At 43.5% G+C, this 23,943-nt stretch overlaps 1 protein-coding gene across 1 annotated transcript in view; it reads right to left on the bottom strand.

Annotated features, from left to right (window-relative positions):
* EML6 (EMAP like 6) overlaps positions 1–23,477 on the bottom strand; it is an 884,002-nt gene extending 860,525 nt beyond the window's left edge. The window contains exon 1 of the mRNA XM_085612599.1: positions 22,985–23,477. Coding sequence (XP_085468725.1) covers positions 22,985–23,181 — 197 coding nt within the window. The 5' untranslated portion in view covers positions 23,182–23,477. The remainder of the gene's footprint in view (positions 1–22,984) is intronic.
* Positions 23,478–23,943: the final 466 nt, after the last annotated feature.

The raw sequence follows: 23,943 nt of genomic DNA, 5'->3' as shown, positions 1-23,943 counted from the left end.
TACTGCTCTCCTGATTGACAAGATCTTTCAGTTGCTTTGAATGGCCTCATTTGAATATGAATATGCAGGATTCACAAAGGGGCTCATTACGATGTCGGGTGGAAAGCCTCTGCCTGACACAGTCTCGGATTCGGTACCAACCGACTTGCGGTCGGCAGTTCTGACCGGCAGATTACGATGCGACCGAACACTGTTCGGTCGGATTCCCATTATTTCTAATGGGAGCTCGTGTTATGCCCGAGAACCGGCCGTAACACAGGCACCTATTGGGGAATGGGGTGTGTATGGGGAAAACTCTGCATCCTGTTGCAGGCACGCCATGGTGCCTGCCACACAGTGCAGGGTTTCACAGGGAGGTACCTTAGGTACCCCATCGGTCACAAACAGTAGGCCGCGAGGGCCAGGGGCCCCTAAAGTCACTTTCCGACAGCCTTTCCGTGTCGGACAGGCTGACACAGAAAGGCTGTTGGAAACGGACATTGTTATGGTGCTGTTCCGACCGACACGAATAATCCGTGAGTCGGTCGGAACAGTCGGAATGACCAGCCGGTGTACATTCTGACCGCAAACATCGTAATCAGGCGGACGGACTGTGAACCGACCGAGTGAGTCAAAAGGGCTCCTATGCAGTCGGGGAGATTTCGACTGTCGGGCGGAGGCTTTTCGCCCAACATCATAGTTAGGCCCAAAGAGTAAAGACTTTGAAGGATCTTTGGAGTGATTTCGAGTGAAATAGATACATATATCACATTGCCTCGGGTGTGGTTGGACAGGGACCACTGCCCTTTGCCTTTCACAAGAAACATGAATTAATTTAGAAACAGAGCTCTTTAGGAGAAAAGGTTCTCGACGGAATGGATGCACAGAAATGCTTTACTAAACCACCGTGAAATTCCTGCAACATCAACGGCAGAACCACCTGGACATGGAATACTCGGCTAACGATTGGTCCACCATACATGAGCAACATGACAAAGGCATAAGGAAAACTTGTCTGAAGTTCACCTAGTTCGAAATTCTACATAAGTGGGTCTGGTCTCCCACATGTCAGTGGATGATGGTACTCAACACGCTATTTCTTTGTTGGACATGCAAGCAGCAGGACTGCAATGTGGTCTCTAAACCATGGTCAGGCTCAATGGTCCAACTTTATTGGAACACTTTGAAAGACAATCATGGTAAGGATGTTACAATTTCAAAAGATCTTTCTCTTCTGCATAATAATACTAAGTTAGATTCAAATGAGACGACATTCAGATGATGGTTGACAGAATGTTATCGTTTGTGACTCTTGCTTCTTTAATTTACATCTTTTGTTTCTCAAGTATAATCTGATCGAAAATGGGAGGTAACAATCTGACAACTAACCTTGTTTAGCCAATGCTTCATAATGGTTTAAAACAAACTATATATTAACTGTTCTATTACATTACATTTACCACTACCTTTATTAAGTGTTGCCGATTGTACTAAATGGAGTTTTACTTTCCACTGGAAAGTTTTTTTTCCCTCCAAATATATCATATAGCTGTGTATATATAATGTTTTTAGATAGTATATACACACACACACACACACACACGTGCTGAGTGCACTATGCTACTTATTACCATGCTTAATTGTGGGAAGGCCATGAGGAGTCCCGAGTGGGTCATAATGGCTCTGGTAATAAATACATTACTACACTCTGTGGAGCTGCATTTATGGTTCATGTTAAGCTTGTTTCCACATGCATAAGTATACAAGGAAAGTATCTTAATGAAACTAGCGCACAAGAGGTTAAATCCGTGATGTGAAATAAAATCTTAAAGAATAAGCCTTGAGATTAAGGGCCTGCGTCTCTGTAAGGTGATTGCAGCATGGAATATGAGAGGCAGTAAGCAGTTTGTGTGTCTACTTTCCTCCCACTGTCCAATTATAAGTAAATGGAATTTTACCTTTGCATTGTAGTAATAAATGTGTGAATGTTTGTTTATGACACTTATTCAAATAACATGGTTTATCGCCCATCTGTCCCTAGAGTTTTTATGACATTTAAGTCTGGTCAAATCCCTATTGGAGAAAATGTATAGATTAAAAGAGAAGAGATCAGCTGCCATCCTGTTTGTCAATTCTGCAGAGCTAAGATACAGGACATGATTTGTGTGTTATTTGTTTTGTTGCAGCTTGCTGCATTTACAAACAAAATGTTTTAGACCTATATTTTCCAAATTTCCGGTAGAAACTAACAAGGAAGCACTATATCTTCTTTCAAATCCACTTACTGTGAATATTTACTATCCTCTGGCGACATTTTTTGGCTCACTTTATAAGATTTAATAATACCATAGACATGTATTTTGTATATTTTTAGCAATTTAATGTAAAAATAATGAGGCTATTTATTTTGGGGGGGTGGGGGGAGTTTTATATAGCGTGAACTAGACCCGAGAAATCGGGTATCAGCGCGCTTTACATAGCACCTGTTTCGTTACACAAGGACACGTTCATTTTTCTTAGGCACGGGGAGATTAAGTGATTTGCCCAGAATCACAGGATGTTGGGCGTTGTTGCTGAGACTCGAACCCGGTTCCCCAGCTTCGACGTCGACCGCTCTAGCCGTAAGGCTACATCCTCTGAATTTTCAGTATAATTTGTATTATGTGTGCTACAGCATCTTATGAATTTCTTCGGTTCACTTTTTAATATAATAACGTTTTTATTGATACTTATTTATTTTCTTTTTTATGTGTATATTGTGCCGGTGTAGTGCTTCCTTTGAACCACTAGTGATATGAAATAAAATAATAAATACAAAAATAACATGTTTTATGCGACCACATTTATTTGTGCTTCCATGGCACTCGAGCACACACACACACACACACCGAGAAGCTGCCATAACAGTCTTGTGGCACTACAAATACCAGATGTTACTATTACTGAGCTGAATTACACATTTTCGATACATCTTGTAACTAGCAATTCAAACTTGCCACTTGAGAGAGCATACAAAGTTCCATGGCAAGTGCATGCAGTGAATGCACTGGTCTAACTTTTTATAAAATCGCTCAGACCAATACCAAGACATTTCTTTTTCAAAGGGAATTACCTAGCAGCAATATTATAAACCTCTGTTTAGTAAAGGAAAGTTTAAAAACTCAAACTAGGATTTAAAAACTCAAACTAGCATTATTTCTCCTGAGTACTACGGAATTCTAGACCAGTTAGTTGTGTAATGGTATTTTGGTTGTTGCAGACACACAGACGTGGTATATGATTGTAGTGCTGCTTTAAGGGAGACATCCGGATACAAATGTACACCGTGGGACAGTGTTGGGTTTTTCACTAAGGAGAGCAGTCTGTTGTGAGGTGCAGGGGCTCAGGTTCCTATTGACATGCACAGACCTTCAGGTCACTCTCTAGGCGTCAGGCAGGGCTGAAACCAATATCCTCCTAATTTACAAAGTTTACGGCTTTAACTTCAAGGTTCCAGTTCTGTTACAAAACCATATAGTTATTCATAGACATGCATAGTCAGTGTACATACCCCGATGAAGATTATGGGCCTCATTTAGAGTTTAGAGGGAACTGAAAAACCTCTAATTTCTGGAGGAAACTGTAAGCATGAAGGAGGGCACTCCAAGTTAGTCTTAGAAATGAGAGGTTCGGTTCAAAAGTGGATACAATATTATTTATGTGGATATTATCGACCTCAATATAGTGTCATAAGACTGTTTCGTTTCTGTCAGAAACAGGAGAATTAGCGTTCTCTCCAAACTCTAAATGAGGCCCTTAGATTTGAGTGTGTGAAGAAGTCAAACCCCTCCTCAAGAAGCCCTCCGCAGACCCAACGGACCTCAAGAACTACAGGCCCATCTCTCTCCTCCCCTTTGCCGCCAAAGTCACCGAGAAGATCGTCAGCATCCAGCTAATGAACTTCATAGACTCCAACAACATCCTCAACGCATCTCAATCCGGCTTCCGCAGCAACCACAGCACCAAGACCGTTCTCCTGGCCACAGACGACATCCGTGCACTCCTCGACCAAGGCCACACTGCAGCCCTCATCCTACTAGACCTCTCATCAACCTTCAACAATGACTCTCACGCACACTAGCCGCTAGACTATACGACATCGGCATACAGGGAACTGCCCTAGACTGGATCTGCTTGTTCCTTGCCGGACGAACTCAAAGAATAAGACTCCTGCCCTTCCTCTCTGAACCCACAGAGATTAGATGAGGAGTACCCCAAGGATCCTCCCTCAGCCCACACTCTGCAACCTCTACATGGCCCCCCTCGCAACCCTCGTCAGAAAACATGGACTCAGTATAGTCTCCTGTGCCGATGACACCCAGCTCATCCTCTCCCTCACCAAGGAACCCGACATCACCAGGTACAATTTCCAGGAAAGAATGAAGGACATCACATCCTGGACAAGCAGCAGTTGCTGAAGCTCAACTCGGAGAAAACAGTCCTCATCCTCAGATCCACCCACTCCGCATGGGACGACACCTGGTGGCCCCCTGCCCTCAGTAACCCTTCCACACCCACAGACCATGCCCGCATCATACTCAACTCCTCCCTCACCATAAACCGACGAATCAACGCTGCATCCGCCACATGCTTCAACACCCTTCGCATACTCTGCAAGACCTTCAAATGGATACCCCCCGAATCCAGGAAAACCGTCACCCACGCACTCCTCACAAGCAGGCTGGTCTACGAGAATGCCCTCTATGCCGGAATCAACAAATCTCTACTCCACAAACTCCAGACCTTCCAGAACGCCGCAGCCAGACCTGTCCTCAGCATCCGATGACAAGACCACATCATTAATTACCTACAAGACCTCCACTGGCTCCCCATCGAAAAAAGGGTGACCTTCAAGCTGCTCACACACACCTACAAAGCCCTACACAACAGCAGACCCCAATGCCTCAATGAAAGAATCTCCTTCTACGCCCCCAAGAGAAACCTCTGCTCCGTCGACGTGGCCTTGGCCGAAATCCCCCGCATCCACAGAGCCAGATTAGAAGACAGATCCTTTTCCTACATTGCAGCCAAGACCTGGAACTACCTCCCCCTTAGCATCAGATGAAGCCCCACACTGCACGCATTCAGGAAGAACCTCAAGATCTAGCTCTTTCGACGACCCGAGCTGTCCGAAACCCCCCTCCCCCCAGTGGCTTGAAACCCTCACGGGTGAGTAGTGCGCTCTACAAATCCCTGATTAATTGACTGATTGAGTGGCACTTCTGAAATCTGGCCAATGACCCTCATTCTACTACATGTGTTACCACACCATGCTTGAGGCTCCTTACCCCAAGCTACAGTCATCTAGACCAGTGGTTCTTCCCCTGTGATCTGAGGGACCCTACGGTCTGTGAGGCCTACTCCTGGGAGCTGCAACTGTTTTATAAAAATTAAATAATATTATGATTAATCAATTCAAATTAATGAAGTATATACAAATAAGGAAGCAACATTGAAAGACTGAAAAAAGAAATTCTATATTTGATAGCAAATTACAATTTTTAAAAAAATATTTCAGTATTTGTTTGGTGTATAATTGTTTTTATATTTCTTTGAGGTACATAAAAGAAATTGCTTAAGCTGGGGACCAGGTCTTCCACTAATTTAGTGGGGGGTCCCAGAATTCCAGAGATGATTCACTGGGGGTCCACAGAAGTCAAAAGGTTAAGAACCACTGATTTAAACCTCTCTAGGGAACACATGTCGGGTGTAAACCAGCCCTGTGCTCATGGTGCCTCTGTCAGAATGCAAAGAGGTCATACATCTGGAGTATTATTTCATTTAATAGCCTGTGTGAATTGATTAACTCGTATCCTCAACAATAACAATTTTACAAGCATATACATTTTTCATACACATTTCTTCTATTAATGACCATTTGTTGTACATACATTTAAAAAACAATGGTGCGATAAATACTAAACCAAATATTTTAGCTTATTGCTCACGTTTCAAAACAAGGCTGGCAGCAAAAAAGCATCATCTTTCTATATATGTACCATGAAATATAAAATCTACGGTTGACATTACAAATGTATTGTGTACCCTGCGGTTGACATTACTGATGAGTTGTGTACCATGAAAAATAAAATCTGCGGTTGACATTACAGATGTGTTGTGTACCGTGCAATATAAAATCTGCGGTTGACATTACAGATGTGTTGTGTACCGTGGAATATAAAATCTGCGGGTATTACAGATGTGTTGTGCACCATGAAATATAAAATCTGCGGTTGACATTACAGATGTGTTGTGTACCCTGAAATATAAAATCTGCGGATTGCATCACAGATGTGTTGTGTACCATGAAATATAAAATCTGCGGTTGAAATTACAGATGTGTACCGTGAAATATAAAATCTGAGGTTGATATTACAGCTGTATTGTGCACCATGAAATATAAAATCTGGGGTTGACATTACAGCTGTATTGTGCACCATGAAATATAAAATCTGGGGTTGACATTACAGCTGTATTGTGAACCATGAAATATAAACTGGGGTTGACATTAGAGATGTATTATGTACCGTGAAAAATATAATATCTGCAGTTGACATTACATGTGTATTGTGTACCGTGAAATATAAAATCTGTGGTTGACATTACAGATGTGTTGTGTACCCCGCGGTTGACATTACAGATGTTTTGTGTATCATGAAATATAAAATCTGCAGTTGACATTACAGATGTGTTGTGTACCATGAAATATAAAATCTTCAGTTAACTTTACTGATGCATTGTGCACCCTGAAATATAAAATCTGCAGTTGACATTACTAATGCATTGTGTACCATGAAATATAAAATCTGCGGTTGACATTACAGATGTGCTGTGTACCCTGTGGTTGACATTACTGATGAGTTGCGTATCATGAAATATAAAATCTGCGGTTGACATTACAGATGTGTTGTGTACCGTGAAATATACAATCTGCGGTTGACATTACAGCTGTAATGTGTACCATGAAATATAAAATCTGCGGTTGACATTACAGATGCATTGTGTACCATGAAATATAAAATCTGCGGTTGACATTACAGATGCATAGTGTACCATGAAATATAAAATCTGCGGTTGACATTACAGATGTGTTGTATACTGTGGAATATAAAATCTGCGGTTGACATTACAGATGTGTTGTGTACCATGAAATATAAAATCTGCAGTTGACATTGCAGATGTATTGTGTACCATGAAATATAAAATCTGCAGTTGACATTGCAGATGTATTGTGTACCATGAAATATAAAATCTGCAGTTGACATTGCAGATGTATTGTGTACCATGAAATATAAAATCTGCAGTTGACATTGCAGATGTATTGTGTACCATGAAATATAAAATCTGCAGTTGACATTACAGATGTGTTGTGTACCGTGAAATATAAAATCTGCGGGTGACATTACTGATGTATTGTGTACCATGAAATATAAAATCTGCAGTTGACATTGCAGATGTATTGTGTACCGTGGAATATGAAATCTGCGGGTGACATTACTGATGTATTGTGTACCATGAAATATAAAATCTGCAGTTGACATTGCAGATGTGTTGTGTACCGTGGAATATAAAATCTGTGGTTGACATTACATATGTATTGTGTACCATGAAATATAAAATCTGTGGTTGACATTTACAGATGTAATGTGTGTCGTGAAATATAAAATCTGCAGTTGACATTACAGATGTATTGTGTACCATGAAATATAAAATCTGCAGTTGACATTGCAGATGTATTGTGTACCATGAAATATAAAATCTGCAGTTGAGATTACTGATGCATTTTGTAGCATGAAATATAAAATCTGCGGTTGACATAACAGATGTGTTGTGTAACGTGAAATATAAAATCTGCGGGTGACATTACTGATGTATTGTGTACCATGAAATATAAAATCTGCAGTTGGCATTGCAGATGCGTTGTGTACCATGAAATATAAAATCTGTGGTTGACATTACAGATGTATTGGGTGGCGTGAAATATAAAATCTGCAGTTGACATTACAGATGTATTGTGTACCATGAAATATAAAATCTGTGGTTGACATTACAGATGTATTGTGTACCATGAAATATAAAATCTGCAGTTGACTTGCAAATGTACTGTGTGTCGTGAAATATAAAATCTGCAGTTGACATTACAAATGTATTGTGTACCATGAAATATAAAATCTGCGGGTGACATTACTGATGTATTGTGCACCATGAAATATAAAATCTGCTGTTGACATTACAGATGTGTTGTGTACTGTGGAATATATAATCTGCGGTTGACATTACAGATGTGTTGTGTACTGTGGAATATAAAACATGCAGTTGACATTACAGATGTATTGTGTACCATGAAATATAAAATCTGCAGTTGACTTGCAAATGTACTGTGTGTCGTGAAATATAAAATCTGCAGTTGACATTACTGATGCATTGTGTACCATGAAATATAAAATCTGCGGTTGACATTACAGATGTGTTGTGTACTGTGGAATATATAATCTGCGGTTGACATTACAGATGTGTTGTGTACTGTGGAATATATAATCTGCGGTTGACATTACAGATGTGTTGTGTACCGTGAAATATAAAATCTGCGGTTGACATTACAGATGTGTTGCGTTTCGTGAAATATAAAATCTGCGGTTGATATTACAGATGTATTGTGTACCATGAAATATAAAATCTGCGGTTGACATTACAGCTGTATTGTGTACCATGAAATATAAAATCTGCAGTTGATATTACAGATGTATTGTGTATCGTGAAATATAAAATCTGCGGGTAACCTTACTGATGTATTGTGCACCATGAAATATAAAATCTGCAGTTGACATTGCAGATGTGTTGTGTACCGTGGAATATAAAATCTGCGGGTGACATTACTGATGTATTGTGTACCATGAAATATAAAATCTGCAGTTGACATTGCAGATGTGTTGTGTACCATGAAATATAAAATCTGCGGTTGACATTACAGATGTGTTGTGTACTGTGGAATATATAATCTGCAGTTGACATTACAGATGTGTTGTGTAACGTGAAATATAAAATCTGCGGGTGACATTACTCATGTATTGTGTGTCGTGGAATATAAAATCTGCAGTTGACATTACAGATGTGTTGCGTTCCGTGAAATATAAAATCTGCGGGTGACATTACTGATGTATTGTGTACCATGAAATATAAAATCTGCAGTTGACATTGCAGATGTATTGTGTACCATGAAATATAAAATCTGCGGTTGACATTACAGCTGTATTGTGTACCATGAAATATAAAATCTGCAGTTGATATTACAGATGTATTGTGTATCGTGAAATATAAAATCTGCGGGTAACATTACTGATGTATTGTGCACCATGAAATATAAAATCTGCAGTTGACATTGCAGATGTGTTGTGTACCGTGGAATATAAAATCTGCGGGTGACATTACTGATGTATTGTGTACCATGAAATATAAAATCTGCAGTTGACATTGCAGATGTGTTGTGTACCGTGGGATATAAAATCTGCGGGTGACATTACTGATGTATTGTGCACCATGAAATATAAAATCTGCAGTTGACATTGCAGATGTGTTGTGTACCGTGGAATATAAAATCTGCGGGTGATATTACTGATGTATTGTGTACCATGAAATATAAAATCTGCAGTTGACATTACATATGTATTGTGTACCATGAAATATAAAATCTGTGGTTGACATTTACATATGTAATGTGTGTCGTGAAATATAAAATCTGCAGTTGACATTGCAGATGTATTGTGTACCATGAAATATAAAATCTGCAGTTGAGATTACTGATGCATTGTGTAGCATGAAATATAAAATCTGCGGTTGATATTACAGATGTAATGTGTGTCGTGAAATATTAAATCTGCAGTTGACATTACAGATGTATTGTGTACCATGAAATATAAAATCTGCAGTTGACATTGCAGATGTATTGTGTACCATGAAATATAAAATCTGCGGTTGACATTACAGATGTGTTGTGTACTGTGGAATATATAATCTGCGGTTGACATTGCAGATGTGTTGTGTAACGTGAAATATAAAATCTGCGGGTGACATTACTGATGTATTGTGTGTCGTGGAATATAAAATCTGCAGTTGACATTACAGATGTGTTGCGTTCCGTGAAATATAAAATCTGCGGGTGACATTACAGATGTGTTGTGTACCATGAAATATAAAATCTGCAGTTGACATTGCAGATGTATTGTGTACCATGAAATATAAAATCTGCGGGTGACATTGCAGATGCGTTGTGTACCATGAAATATAAAATCTACGGTTGACATTACAGATGTGTTGTGTACCATGAAATATAAAATCTGAGGGTGATATTGCAGATGTGTTGTGTACCATGAAATATAAAATCTGAGGGTGATATTGCAGATGTGTTGTGTACCATGAAATATAAAATCTGCAGTTGACATTGCAGATGTGTTGTGTACCGTGAAATATAAAATCTGCAGTTGACATTGCAGATGTGTTGTGTACCATGAAATATAAAATCTGCAGTTGACATTGCAGATGTGTTGTGTACCGTGAAATATAAAATCTGCAGTTGACATTGCAGATGTGTTGTGTACCATGAAATATAAAATCTGCAGTTGACATTGCAGATGTGTTGTGTACCATGAAATATAAAATCTGCAGTTGACATTGCAGATGTGTTGTGTACCGTGAAATATAAAATCTGCAGTTGACATTGCAGATGTGTTGTGTACCATGAAATATAAAATCTGCAGTTGACATTGCAGATGTGTTGTGTACCATGAAATATAAAATCTGCAGTTGACATTGCAGATGTGTTGTGTACCATGAAATATAAAATCTACGGTTGACATTGCAGATGTGTTGTGTACCGTGAAATATAAAATCTGCAGTTGACATTGCAGATGTATTGTGTACCGTGAAATATAAAATCTGCAGTTGACATTGCAGATGTGTTGTGTACCATGAAATATAAAATCTGCAGTTGACATTGCAGATGTGTTGTGTACCATGAAATATAAAATCTACGGTTGACATTGCAGATGTGTTGTGTACCGTGAAATATAAAATCTGCGGGTGACATTGCAGATGCGTTGTGTACCATGAAATATAAAATCTACGGTTGACATTGCAGATGTGTTGTGTACCGTGAAATATAAAATCTGCAGTTGACATTGCAGATGTGTTGTGTACTCTGAAATATAAAATCTGCAGTTGACATTGCAGATGTGTTGTGTACCATGAAATATAAAATCTGCAGTTGACATTGCAGATGTGTTGTGTACCATGAAATATAAAATCTGCAGTTGACATTACAGATGTATTGTGTACCCTGCAGTTGACATTGCAGATGTATTGTGTACCGTGAAATATAAAATCTGCAGTTGACATTGCAGATGTATTGTGTACCATGAAATATAAAATCTGCAGTTGACATTGCAGATGTATTGTGTACCATGAAATATAAAATCTGCAGTTGACATTGCAGATGTGTTGTGTACCATGAAATATAAAATCTGCGGTTGACATTACAGATGTGTTGTGTACCCTGAAATATAAAATCTGCGGATTGCATCACAGATGTGTTGTGTACCATGAAATATAAAATCTGCGGTTGACATTACAGATGTGTTGTGTACCCTGAAATATAAAATCTGCGGATTGCATCACAGATGTGTTGTGTACCATGAAATATAAAATCTACGGTTGACATTACAGATGTGTTGTGTACCATGAAATATAAAATCTGCAGTTGACATTGCAGCTGTGTTGTGTACCATGAAATATAAAATCTGCAGTTGACATTGCAGATGTATTGTGTACCGTGAAATATAAAATCTGCAGTTGACATTGCAGATGTGTTGTGTACCATGAAATATAAAATCTGCAGTTGACATTGCAGATGTGTTGTGTAACATGAAATATAACATCTGCAGTTGACATTGCAGATGTATTGTGTACCGTGAAATATAAAATCTGCAGTTGACATTGCAGATGTGTTGTGTACTCTGAAATATAAAATCTGCAGTTGACATTGCAGATGTGTTGTGTACCATGAAATATAAAATCTGCAGTTGACATTGCAGATGTGTTGTGTACCATGAAATATAAAATCTGCAGTTGACATTGCAGATGTGTTGTGTAACATGAAATATAACATCTGCAGTTGACATTGCAGATGTATTGTGTACCGTGAAATATAAAATCTGCAGTTGACATTGCAGATGTGTTGTGTACTCTGAAATATAAAATCTGCAGTTGACATTGCAGATGTGTTGTGTACCATGAAATATAAAATCTGCAGTTGACATTGCAGATGTGTTGTGTACCATGAAATATAAAATCTGCAGTTGACATTGCAGATGTGTTGTGTACCATGGAATATGAAATCTGCAGTTGACATTGCAGATGTGTTGTGTACCATGAAATATAAAATCTGCAGTTGACATTGCAGATGTGTTGTGTACCATGGAATATGAAATCTGCAGTTGACATTGCAGATGTGTTGTGTACCATGGAATATGAAATCTGCAGTTGACATTGCAGATGTGTTGTGTACCATGGAATATAAAATCTGCAGTTGACATTGCAGATGTGTTGTGTACCATGGAATATAAAATCTGCGGTTGACATTGCAGCTGTCCTGCTACGGTGCGTCCATCACTGTTCATCAAGGAACTGCATCAAACATGAAGTGACTTGAGGGCTGCACCCCCAGGCGAGCTGCAGTTAACTAGTTCGTATCAGAGACATGCGTTGAGGACAGTGGGACGAATGTACCGGCCTGGGTCATCTTGAGAGGTGCACTGACACTAGGACAAGCTGACACGGACCCTGGGGGCTGGGGCAATAGGGTACAGCTATGGGGGGGGTGGAAGGTGGAACATCAGGACACGACATGAAAGCACAAAGTACACAAAAGCAATGAGTGTGTCACAAACACTGAGGCGCTGGTCCACCGTGGGGGGGGGGGGGGGGGGCATTGTGGTCTACAGGGGCGTAGCTTTCAATGGTGCAGCGGGCTCTGAAGTGCCCACTTCATCTAACAGTGGCTGCATGTGTTTTTAACTACCAAACTAGGGATAGGGGTCGTAATTTCTCACTTGCGTTAGGGACATTGGCGCCCTTGATACGTCACTGGTGGTGTAGTGGCTAGACAGATGCATATAGGCGCTGGTACCTGGGTTGTAACGTCAGCTCCTGCATGTGACTTACAAATTGTGAGATTCTGGGCCATTCACTTATCCTCCATGTACCTAAAATGTCAAGTGGAACGTCGCGTGGATTGTAACATCATTGTTCAATTGACACGTGGAAACCCCCAATTCATTGATGCAATCGATAGTGTGTGTACCCAGCAACCCAATGGCTGTACAGGGGTTCTCTTGTCACTCAGGTGATTGGCGCTATATAGGTACATATACTACAGTGCTCTCATAGGCAGCAGCGCCAAGAAGCCAAACACGTAGAAAGCCTTGCACCTTACAAATGCCGTCTAACATTATTATTTCATAGTTGTTGAAGTAGGACATCAACTATAAATATTTGATCGTTTTCCCCTAAAAATAGCAGCCAACAATGAGAACGGTTCAATAATCGGCCGCTCGCTGTAAAAGAAGATGGCTATCGGTGTGTACGCGCTGGCTGGCTCTCTGCAGCTCGAGAGGGCACAGCCCTGGTACAGAGGCGCGTAGGGCAGCTCCCTCTGTGTACCACCGCACAAAGGCGGCGGCGGCGGCGCTCCGTCCTGGGCTTCAATGGCACGGGAAGGAGCCAGGTATCACGTTCGTGCTCGAGGCAGCGTCGCCCTTTATCTGGCGAGCAGCAGCTGCCCGTCTCCTTTCACGCGGCCCACGTGGGTGTACCCAGCCATAACCTGCCGTGCTGAGCGGAGGTGCTGCCATCAATGTCACCTCACTGAAGTCATAGATATTGTGAAAAATCACAGCTTCACACAAAAAACAGGTATAGCAAATGAGTCACACCCATTCAGCAGGAGTGTGGTAAGGGTGTGGTGGCATGTAGCCGGTGGCACAGTTGGGGGCAGACTGTCGAAAATATATCACCAAACTACTGGCGTGAAGACGCGCTGTCATTAACAGAGGCACATTTTATATTGAAATGTCCACAAAATTCACGCTATGTCATTTTACCGATAAAACTGTACAGCGCACACACGATAAAGTGTGTAAATCGGGTATCAGCAAAAATTTCTCATCGGCACATTAGCACCAGTGCTTAATTTAAGCCGGTGGTTTCTGGTACTCAGCACCAGCACTTAATCACCAACACCGGTGCTTTTAATGAGCAGTTAAGGACACATCCATTTACGGGGAAATTAAATGATTTGCCAAAAATCACAGGATGTTGAGCTGACGCAGAGACTCGAACCTGGTTCCCCAGCTCCTAAGTAGGCAGATCTGGCCATTAGGCCACATCCTCTCACCACTTTCATGGTTAGTAGTTGGTTCTGTTTTAGACAGCGTTTAACAGGAGAAATGGGCTGGTACAAGCTGCCTCCTGGCAAGAGCCCCAGCACTTATTTTTTTTTTTTACAAATTAACCACTGATTAGCACCTAAAGTACCTTGAATTGTTTTGACCCTGTTGAAATCTTTGTTTCCATTACACTTAAGAATTACAAAAAAAGAGCTTCATTTTCTCTTCCCTAATTGTTGATATATTTTGGGATATATGTACAGTTCAATTGCAGGTATTTGCTTTTTGCTGTGTGTTAGAAAAGAAAGTGACAACCTACAGCCTTTCCTTTCCTTTCCCACTCCCTGTACCCCAGTAAGATTATCCGATAGCTCACTTTAGAAACTCCTCTAACTTTGCAGTCAGAGAAAGCAAACACCAATCTCCTTATTAAAAGAATAAGCAGCAATTTGCCAGAAGACATAGCCTGACCTTTGACCTCTATCTTTGAACGAACAGCAAAAGTGACAAGATAATAACAAAATGTAAAGGTATTGTCATTGCTCATCCTCCTTCTGAACTCCAGCATGGTTACTTTGGGGGTGGGGATGCAGCGCCCCTACCTCCAGCGCCTATGGCCCTACTTTACCCACAGTATGGGGTACCTAGCATCTATGGCCCACACCAGCATCGAGAGATGACCTAAGTTCGGCCTGCTTGCTGTTGCTTAGTGGTGTGCAAGGTCCCGCGGAACAGTGGGAAACGAGGTGTTTCTATCCAGAAGTCGTAGTGGTACATGAGGCTCTGCCTTTGCCGCTGCACACTGCGCAGAGCAAGATTGTCAGTCTCTGTCGCTGAACACTGATAACAGCCAGAGAAAAACCTATGTGGTCGACCACACTGCTAACAGTCACCGCAGAGTCAAGAAGAGCTCTCTCTGGTAGTGCACGCTCAAAACACACACACTAGAGCCACAAAGAGCTCTCTCTGGCACTGAACACCTCTAAGATTCCACAGAGAATCAACACAACCCCTTCTGTGGGTGCACACTACTGATAGGCACCTTGGAATACGAACGCCCCCTCCCTGGTGGAGCACACTGGTACCACTGCATTCGGGATGAGAACGCCTCTGTGGCAGCACACACACTGCTCTCACCATAGTCATGGAAATATCTGTCTGGCTGTACAAGACCTTCAGGACAGAAGATTCTCTGCTGGCTGTGCACACTCATCTCACCGGAGAGCAGTGCTGGAAGGAAGGGGGATCCAGGTGGATCTTGGATCCGGCAAATATTAAAGAGCTAGTTCAGGGATCCATCTGGTCCCAGAGAAATATGCTGAATTCGCCCCTGTGAAATTTGCCAACACCGGGACAAAATTCAGCAGCGCCTGCACATTGTCTGCTTTCTGGTCAGAGCAGCAACACACAGACAGTGAGGAGGCATTCTTATTTTAGATACCAGCTGGGCCCCAAAAGGGCTAAATTTAAAGGCCCAACAGCTCTCTTTTTGTTTCAGTATGATCCAGGCTGGGAGCTGCCTGGAGCCTAACACTACACCCCAATGCAATGGATAGGAAACAAAGGTGCACAGTTAGTTTTTTTTTGTTTTTTGTCCTCATTTGCCGAACCCTCGTGTATGGAAAAAGGAAACCGCCAACCACCACTTTGTGCTACCTTGTCCTGCCCACCAGAACCATTAGTGTGCTTCGGACATTTGCACAAGAGACAAATGACAAGTTGGCGGAAGAAGGAGAGAGCCACACACAGAGAGGGCGACCTTCAAAAACTCCATCTAGGCATATTTCAGCCTGTTGGACCAGAAATTCGGAAAAAAGACCCTTGCTATAGATCCATGGAGCAGGGAAGCTGGCATAATCATAGGACCCGGGAGAAAAAAAGAAAAAAAAACCCGGAAACCTACTTCCACTGTCTCAAATACTCCCAAAAAGCAACTTTTTTTTTGCTGCAGGGTCTGGCCAAGTCTACTTTCGAAACCTCATATAGGGACGATAACCATCCCATATATGTTGGAGGGGCTGTATCCACCCAAAACCTGCAGATCTGTCTCCTTGCCATTAGAATCGCAAAAAACAGGAAGGATCTGGCATGTCCTAAGATGTTTTCATCAATCCCAAAGATGATCAAAGGGAGAGTACTGCTCAGTGTGGTGTTTAGAATAGAGGATAGTGCATCCATCACCTCTTCCCAAAAACGGCTAATGACTGGGCACTCTTTAAACATATGCACGTCTGAGGCTTCTACAAGATCACATTTGTTACATTTTTTCCCTTGCTGGAATTTGGCTAGCTTTTGGGGAGACAGATATGCTCGATGTAAAGTATATAGGTGGTTCCGCCTCAACCAAGCTGGCTTCACAATTTTATACAGTAGGCTAAAAGAGTTCAGCCACAACTGCTGGCACTGTTCACCCACATTACTACCCCATAGCACCTCAGGGAGATTAGTGTCATCACCTATCTCCTCCAGGATCGCCCAGTACCAACATGCGACCTCCTTACCCCCCCCCCCCCGGCCTTGTCACCAATAGATTTTCTAAATTACTATAGTTTCCCAGGGGGACTCCCTTTCTTGTCAATGCCTGAGCCCAACTAGTCAACTGCATATATTTGAAACTAGACAAGCCTGGCCCGACTTTCTCCCGCAAAGCCTCCCAAAGTATCATTGAGCCACCTGCTATCAGCTCTACCCAATTCATAATTCCGGCTTCCTTTATTGGACATGCCAGTCTGTCTTTAAGACACAAAGGAGTGCCTGGCGAGTCCCACATGGGTGCTAAGTTGGAAGAATAGCTCATCCCTGTTCGTTTTCTAATTGTGGACCAACTACTGGCCAACGATTGAAGAGTTTTTAATTTTTTTTTTTTTTTTTAATTTCTGGTCCCCAAACTTGAAAAGAAAGCCATCAGATGGAATATCAGACCCCTCTAACATAGCTCGAAACATCCTCCCCCTAGGGTTATCCACTGGTGTTTTTAGGAGCATTCTCAAATAGGATAATTGGAACGCCCAAGCGTAATATTGGATGTCTGGTGACGTTCGCCCTCCTTTTTCCCTCCTTCTCCTCAGCTTTTTCCAAGCCAATCACGTAGCTCCATTCCTCCAAATAAAAGAGTTAATTTCTTGTTGACATTTGGATATTTGTTTGACATCAAAGGCCATAGGGATAGAGTTAAACAAAAAAGTATATTTAGGCAGGATAGACATTTTTAGAAGGTTTGTCCTCCCAAAGATAGATAGCGGGACATGGTTCCATGCCTTTAGTTGTTTCTGACATTCCTTATGTACTCGCTCGAGATTGTGAGTGGCGATTTTACTTATGTCTTGGGTTATTCTAATGCCAAGATACCGCATAGAGGACACTACCTCCACCTGAGTGTTAGGGATATTCCAGGCCATAATTTCAGTTTTTCTGAATTTATGTTATATCCGGAGATTTTGCCGAACTCCTCAGCCCTCCTGATCACCGAGGGAAGAGCCAGATCTAAGTTTGATGTCATAATGAGGATATCATCGGCATATAGGGCAACCCGTTTATCCCACCCTCCAAAGCTAAATGATGGTATAGTAGCCTCCGCTCTAAGAATCTGTGCAAAAGGTTCAATATAGAGGTTGAAAAGGAGGGGGGAAAGCGGGCAGCCCTGCGTTGTGCCTCTTGAAATTTCAAAAGGCTCTGTTAGGGAGTTATTTACATAAAGCCTTGCCGTCGGGGCCTTATATATGAGTGAAATCATACGGCAGAAGTTTTCGGGCAAATTGAATTTCCTCATGACAGCAGCCAAATAGGACCAATTGACCCTATCAAAGGCCTTAGTCGCGTCCAGCGTAAAGGCAGCCAGAGGCAGAGAAAAGGTGGTAGCGGTATCAATCACCCCTACCAGATCTTGCGTGAGGTCAGCTAAATGTCTACCCTTTATAAAGCCCTTTTGGTCTACGTGAATTATAGAGCTTGTCACCTTCCCCAACCTAGTTGCCATAATAGCAGCAAAAATGTTATAATCGCTGTTGAGGAGCGAAATCGGGCGGTATGACCCACATTCTTTCAGATCTTTCCCTGGTTTAGGTATTAGGACCACCGTGGCATCGTTTCAAGACTTTGGAGGGTCCCTACCCTCCAAAAGGATGTTATTGAAAACGGAAGCCATAACCGGGGCGATCTCCTCTTTGAGGGCCCTGTAAAATCCCCCTGGTAACCCGTCAGGGCCTGCTGCCTTCCCCCGATTTACTTGCCCCAAGACCTTCCTGATTTCTTCAACAGAGATCTCTTTCTCCAACGTCCTGCTTTGCCCTGATGATAGCTTTGGAATGGAAATTTGGTCTAACCAGGCCTCCCTCCCTGCCTTATCCTCCCGGGTGCACAGTTTGTTGTCACTTCACAAGTATTTAAGAGGAACTACAATTTGGAGGCAGCTTTTGACTTTGTTCAATCGCTGACTATGCACGTTCAATGCATTGTAAGAATGCCAGATATACCAGACGGTGCAAACATTTACAAAAATAACAATTTAAATAGTGCTTAATAATTTTTTTTAATTCTTTTATAGTGCTACTCATTCCAATGTAGGGTGTCAGAGCGCTTTTCTTCTGTGAACAACAAATCACAGAAATGTATAAATCAAAATACAGGTTGTTACATATGACAATGAGCGTTTCAAGGTGTAGGAGTCACACATCAGCTTTACATGTAGATTTTATGTTAAGAGTGCCTGGCCTGGAGAAACAAAATCAGGAATGAAACCGTGCTTGGGGTTGTCTGTACTGATAAGACTTTATTACTACCCAAATAAACCCTTTTTAGCAGCTTTATAATAACAACAGATAGAGGAAAACACAATGAGGTTCTAAACTCGTGCCTTGCCGTTTGTATGCAGGTATTTGATGTGGGTTCATAGCTCGCTGGGCTCTATTAGAGGGATGGCAGTTTATGAACTGCAAGTAATAAAAGGTTCTCTGTGTCAAAAGCAGTAACCCACTTACCTATCTACATAGAATACAAATATGTCATCTGCATAATACAGGATGTGCTTTGCAAGAGACATGGTAACCCTCTCTGCTACTTTATTACTCAAAACCGTGACTAGACAAAACACCAATCTCTCCATCAAGGGCATTAACTACCAGAATTATCCTACTATTATTATTCCCTGAGATTTACTGGGCACACAAAGCTCTCCACAGCAGGTGCCTTAACCCCATGGGATGTTTTTATATGTAGCCTTTGCAACCAATTAAGCCACAACAGATTTATTGTCACGTTTCTCCTTGTTGCCAATTTCTTTGTGACACAGTTTTTAAATGTAGAACTTTACTATAAGAGTGCTTTTGTAATTACAATTAGAGTGCTTTTCATACCTCCACCTGTTGTGAATCCACCTCCTATTTGTTTTCACACCTTGAGACCCCCAATTTCCCCAATTTATGGGTTCCCGGAGTAAGTCATGAAATTATCTGCCTGACAAGGCACAGTAGTAAAACAAGACATTCAGAGCAGAAGATCCCTCTCTTGCAGTGAGCACACACACTGCTCTCACCATCAAGTCATGAAAATCTCTGCTTGGCAGTGCAGGCTGTAACACAAGAACTTTGGACCAGGAGACCCCTCTCTGGTAGTACACGCTCACTTCTCTCACCACAGAGTCCTGAAAATATGTGTCTGGCAGTGCACACTGGTAACACAAGACCTTCAAAGTAGGCGAAGCCTCTCTGGCAGTGCACACACACTCCTCTCACCGTACAGTCATGAAAATATGTGTCTGGCAGTGCACAAGTTCTTCAACGCAGAAGATCCATCTCTGGCAGTGCACGCTGCTCTCACCATAGAGTCCTGAAAATATCTGGCAGTGCACACTGGTACCACAAGACCTTCACAGCAGGAGATCCCTCTCTGACAGTGCACGCTGGTACCACAAAACCTTCACAGCAGAAGATCCATCTCTGGCAGTGCACGCTGCTCTCACCATAGAGTCCTGAAAATATCTGGCAGTGCACACTGGTACCACAAGACCTCCACAGCAGGAGATCCCTCTCTGACGGTGCACGCTGGTACCACAAGACCTTCACAGCAGAAGATCCATCTCTGGCAGTGCACGCTGCTCTCACCATAGAGTCCTGAAAATATCTGGCAGTGCACGCTGGTACCACAAGACCTTCACAGCAGATGATCCATCTCTGGCAGTGCACGCTGCTCTCACCATAGAGTCCTGAAAATATCTGGCAGTGCACACTGGTACCACTAGACCTTCACAGCAGATGATCACTCTCTGGCAGTGCACGCTGCTCTCACCATAGAGTCCTGAAAATATCTGGCTGGCAGTGCACACTGGTACCACAAGACCTTCACAGCAGAAGATCCATCTCTGGCAGTGCACGCTGCTCTCACCATAGAGTCCTGAAAATATCTGTCTGGCAGTGCACACTGGTAACACAAGACCTTCAGAGTAGGCGAACCCTCTCTGGCAGTGCACACACACTCCTCTCACCGTACAGTCATGAAAATATGTGTCTGGCAGTGCACAAGTCCTTCAACGCAGAAGATCCCTCTCTGGCAGTGCACACTGCTCTCACCATAGAGTCCTGAAAATATCTGGCAGTGCACACTGGTACCACTAGACCTTCACAGCAGATGATACCTCTCTGGCAGTGCACACTGGTACCACAAGTCTTTCCAGGGCTGGTTTTAGGGCAGTGTGACTGGTGCGGCCGCAGTGGGCGCCAACCTGTGGAGGGGCGCCGAATTCAGGGGGGCACTGTGTTTAGCAATAGCTTATGATTGGAGATATGAGGGGCACTTTTGCCTGGTGGTAGTGAGAGAGAATCCGAGGAGACGGTCATAGGGTGCAGGGGCACCAAAATTGATTGTCGCACCGTGCACCACCAGCGCTAAAGCCGGCCCTGAGTCTTTCAACACAGAAAATCCCTCGCTGACAGTGCACACTGCTCTCAGCATACAGTCCTGAAAATATCTGGCAGTGCACACTGGTACCACAAGGCCTTCACAGCAGGAGAGCCCTCTCTGGCAGTGCACACTGCTCTCAGCATAGAGTCATGAATATATCTGTCTGACAGTGCACACTGGTACCACTAGACCTTCACAGCAGGTGATCCCTCTCTGGCAGTGCACGCTGCTCTCACCATAGAGTCCTGAAAATATCTGGCAGTGCACACTGGTACCACAAGACCTTCACAGCAGAAGATCCCTCTCTGGCAGTGCACGCTGCTCTCACCATAGAGTCCTGAAAATATCTGGCAGTGTACACTGGTACCACTAGACCTTCACAGCAGGAGATCCCTCTCTGGCAGTGCACGCTGCTCTCACCATAGAGTCCTGAAAATATCTGGCAGTGCACACTGGTACCACTAGACCTTCACAGCAGGAGAGCCCTCCCTGGCAGTGCACACTGCTCTCAGCATAGAGTCATGAATATATCTGTCTGACAGTGCACACTGGTACCACAAGACCTTCACAGCAGAAGATCCCGCTCTGTTAGCACACACACCTAATTCACCTTAATGTCATGAAAATATCTGACAGTGCACCCTGGTACCACAAGACCTTTGGGAGCGAACATCCCTCTATAGCTGTACACCTCCACCCTCTCTCACCACAGAGTCATGAAAAGATCTGCCTGGAAGATCAAGCTGTAGCATAAGACCTTAGGAGAGGAATTGGCACCCTGTGGCACTACACACACACACACACACACACACACGCTCTCCCCATAGAGTCCTGAAAAAATCTGTCCGGCAGTGCACACTGGTACCACAAGACCTTCACAGCAGAAGATCCCTCACAGGCAGTGCACGCTGCTCTCACCATAGCTCACCAGTAGAATATCCCTCTCTGCTTACGCTAATGCACACTGCTCTCACCATAGACTCATGAAAATAAAATCTCTGCCTGGCAGTGCGCGCTGGTAATACAGGACATTAGGGGTAGAAGGTCCCTCTTTTGTAGTGTATACACACACACACATTCATGAAAATCTCTGCCTGGCAGTGCACATTCCTCTCGCCACATCCCTCTCAGGCAGTGCACACTGGAAACACAGACCTTCTGGCAAGAAGATCCCTCCCTTGCGGAGCACACTGTTGAAGGCGCCTCCCTGACAGTGCACGCTGTTAACACCTCCTGTCGGCAGGAACATATTTCCTCGCTGAGCACACTCTGCTGCCAACATGTATGAAGCCACGAATGCCCATTCTCATTAGCACCCCCATGCCCCGGTCAGTTGCATAGCAAGGATGCCATGGGCCCTGGTGCAAGCAAAGAAAGTGGCCCCTTTGACTTCTATTGAGGCAGTAAAATGTAGCGATTATCAGGGTTCAATGGGCCTCTTAGGGCCCCGGCGCAACTGCACCTGCTGCACCATAATGAGTTCACCTCTCTGGTGTCTCCACTGCTAACACCGACCAGTGACAAATCTCTTCGGTAATTTTGAGTATTATCTGTACTCACGAGCGCAGTTGGCAGTCTGGTGAATGGTGCCCACAGTGCCTCTGCTGCCCATGCGAGCCTCCCCCATTCCTCACCTGATGATGTCGTCGCTGTGGCCCTGGAAAAATCTCTGGCTGTGCTCCCTGGTGTTGTAGACCACCCCCACGCCGGCCACGAAGTAGACGAGCTCCTTGGCCGCTGTGTAGTAGAGGTTGTTGCGGCACTGGTGGCCCCGGTAGCCGTACACCCACTCCAGGCGGAGCTGGGACCGCGGAGCCGTGCGGTCTGCCATGGACGTCCTCACACACACACGCACAAGGGGTTAATTCATGGACAGCTCCGCGGGCATCCGACGGGCAGCAGCAGCTCTCTCTCCTCCTCCACCATAATCCCCTGCAGACAGACACAGCAGAGAACTGATGCCGGGCATGTACAGCAGCCCTTGAGAGGCTACACGGAGGGCATGCCTTGTGCCAGCCCAGGAGCCCCGACCCTGCCCAGCAGCCTGCCCTATGACATTACCCCTGCTGGAAGCAGGGTCCACAAACACACGGGTGGGTATCCTATAAGCCACCAAGGTAGCGTCCAGTGCCCATCAGAGGGAAAGACCCAATCGGAGTCCTTAGCAACGACGCAGCGTCACGTGACGAGCACGTCAGTCCAGGTCTGCTCGCGGTCTCCCTGCGCCTCCGGTGCTGGCTAAGTGGGGTGGGGCGGCTGGCTGCCTGTCCATGAGAGTCGCGGGGAAAGCGCACAGGTGGCGGGTGCGCTGATGCGCTCAAGGCACACACCCTTCTACCACAGAGGGGGAGTGTCCCAATTGTGGCGTCTGTGGAGGCTGCAGACAGGATTTTATAGGCATAGAGAGTGATGGAGAAGGGGGGAACAACCAGGGCAAGGGCGCTAGAAAGATGGGTCGTGGAAGGCGCTGCTCAAATTAACAATGCCAGCGTTCAGAAGAGAGAGTAAGCAATAAAAGGGCATTTACATTTTGTTTAACCGTGTCACATTTGCTGAGGTTGAAGACGGGTCAAATGTCAGGCAATAGCCTCTG

Source organism: Triturus cristatus, chromosome 6, assembly GCF_964204655.1.
Source record: "Triturus cristatus chromosome 6, aTriCri1.1, whole genome shotgun sequence".
In the NCBI taxonomy this organism is placed as follows: domain Eukaryota; kingdom Metazoa; phylum Chordata; class Amphibia; order Caudata; family Salamandridae; genus Triturus; species Triturus cristatus.
The sequence above is the reverse complement of the archived record's forward strand: the minus strand, read 5'-3'. Positions and strand labels throughout refer to the sequence as shown.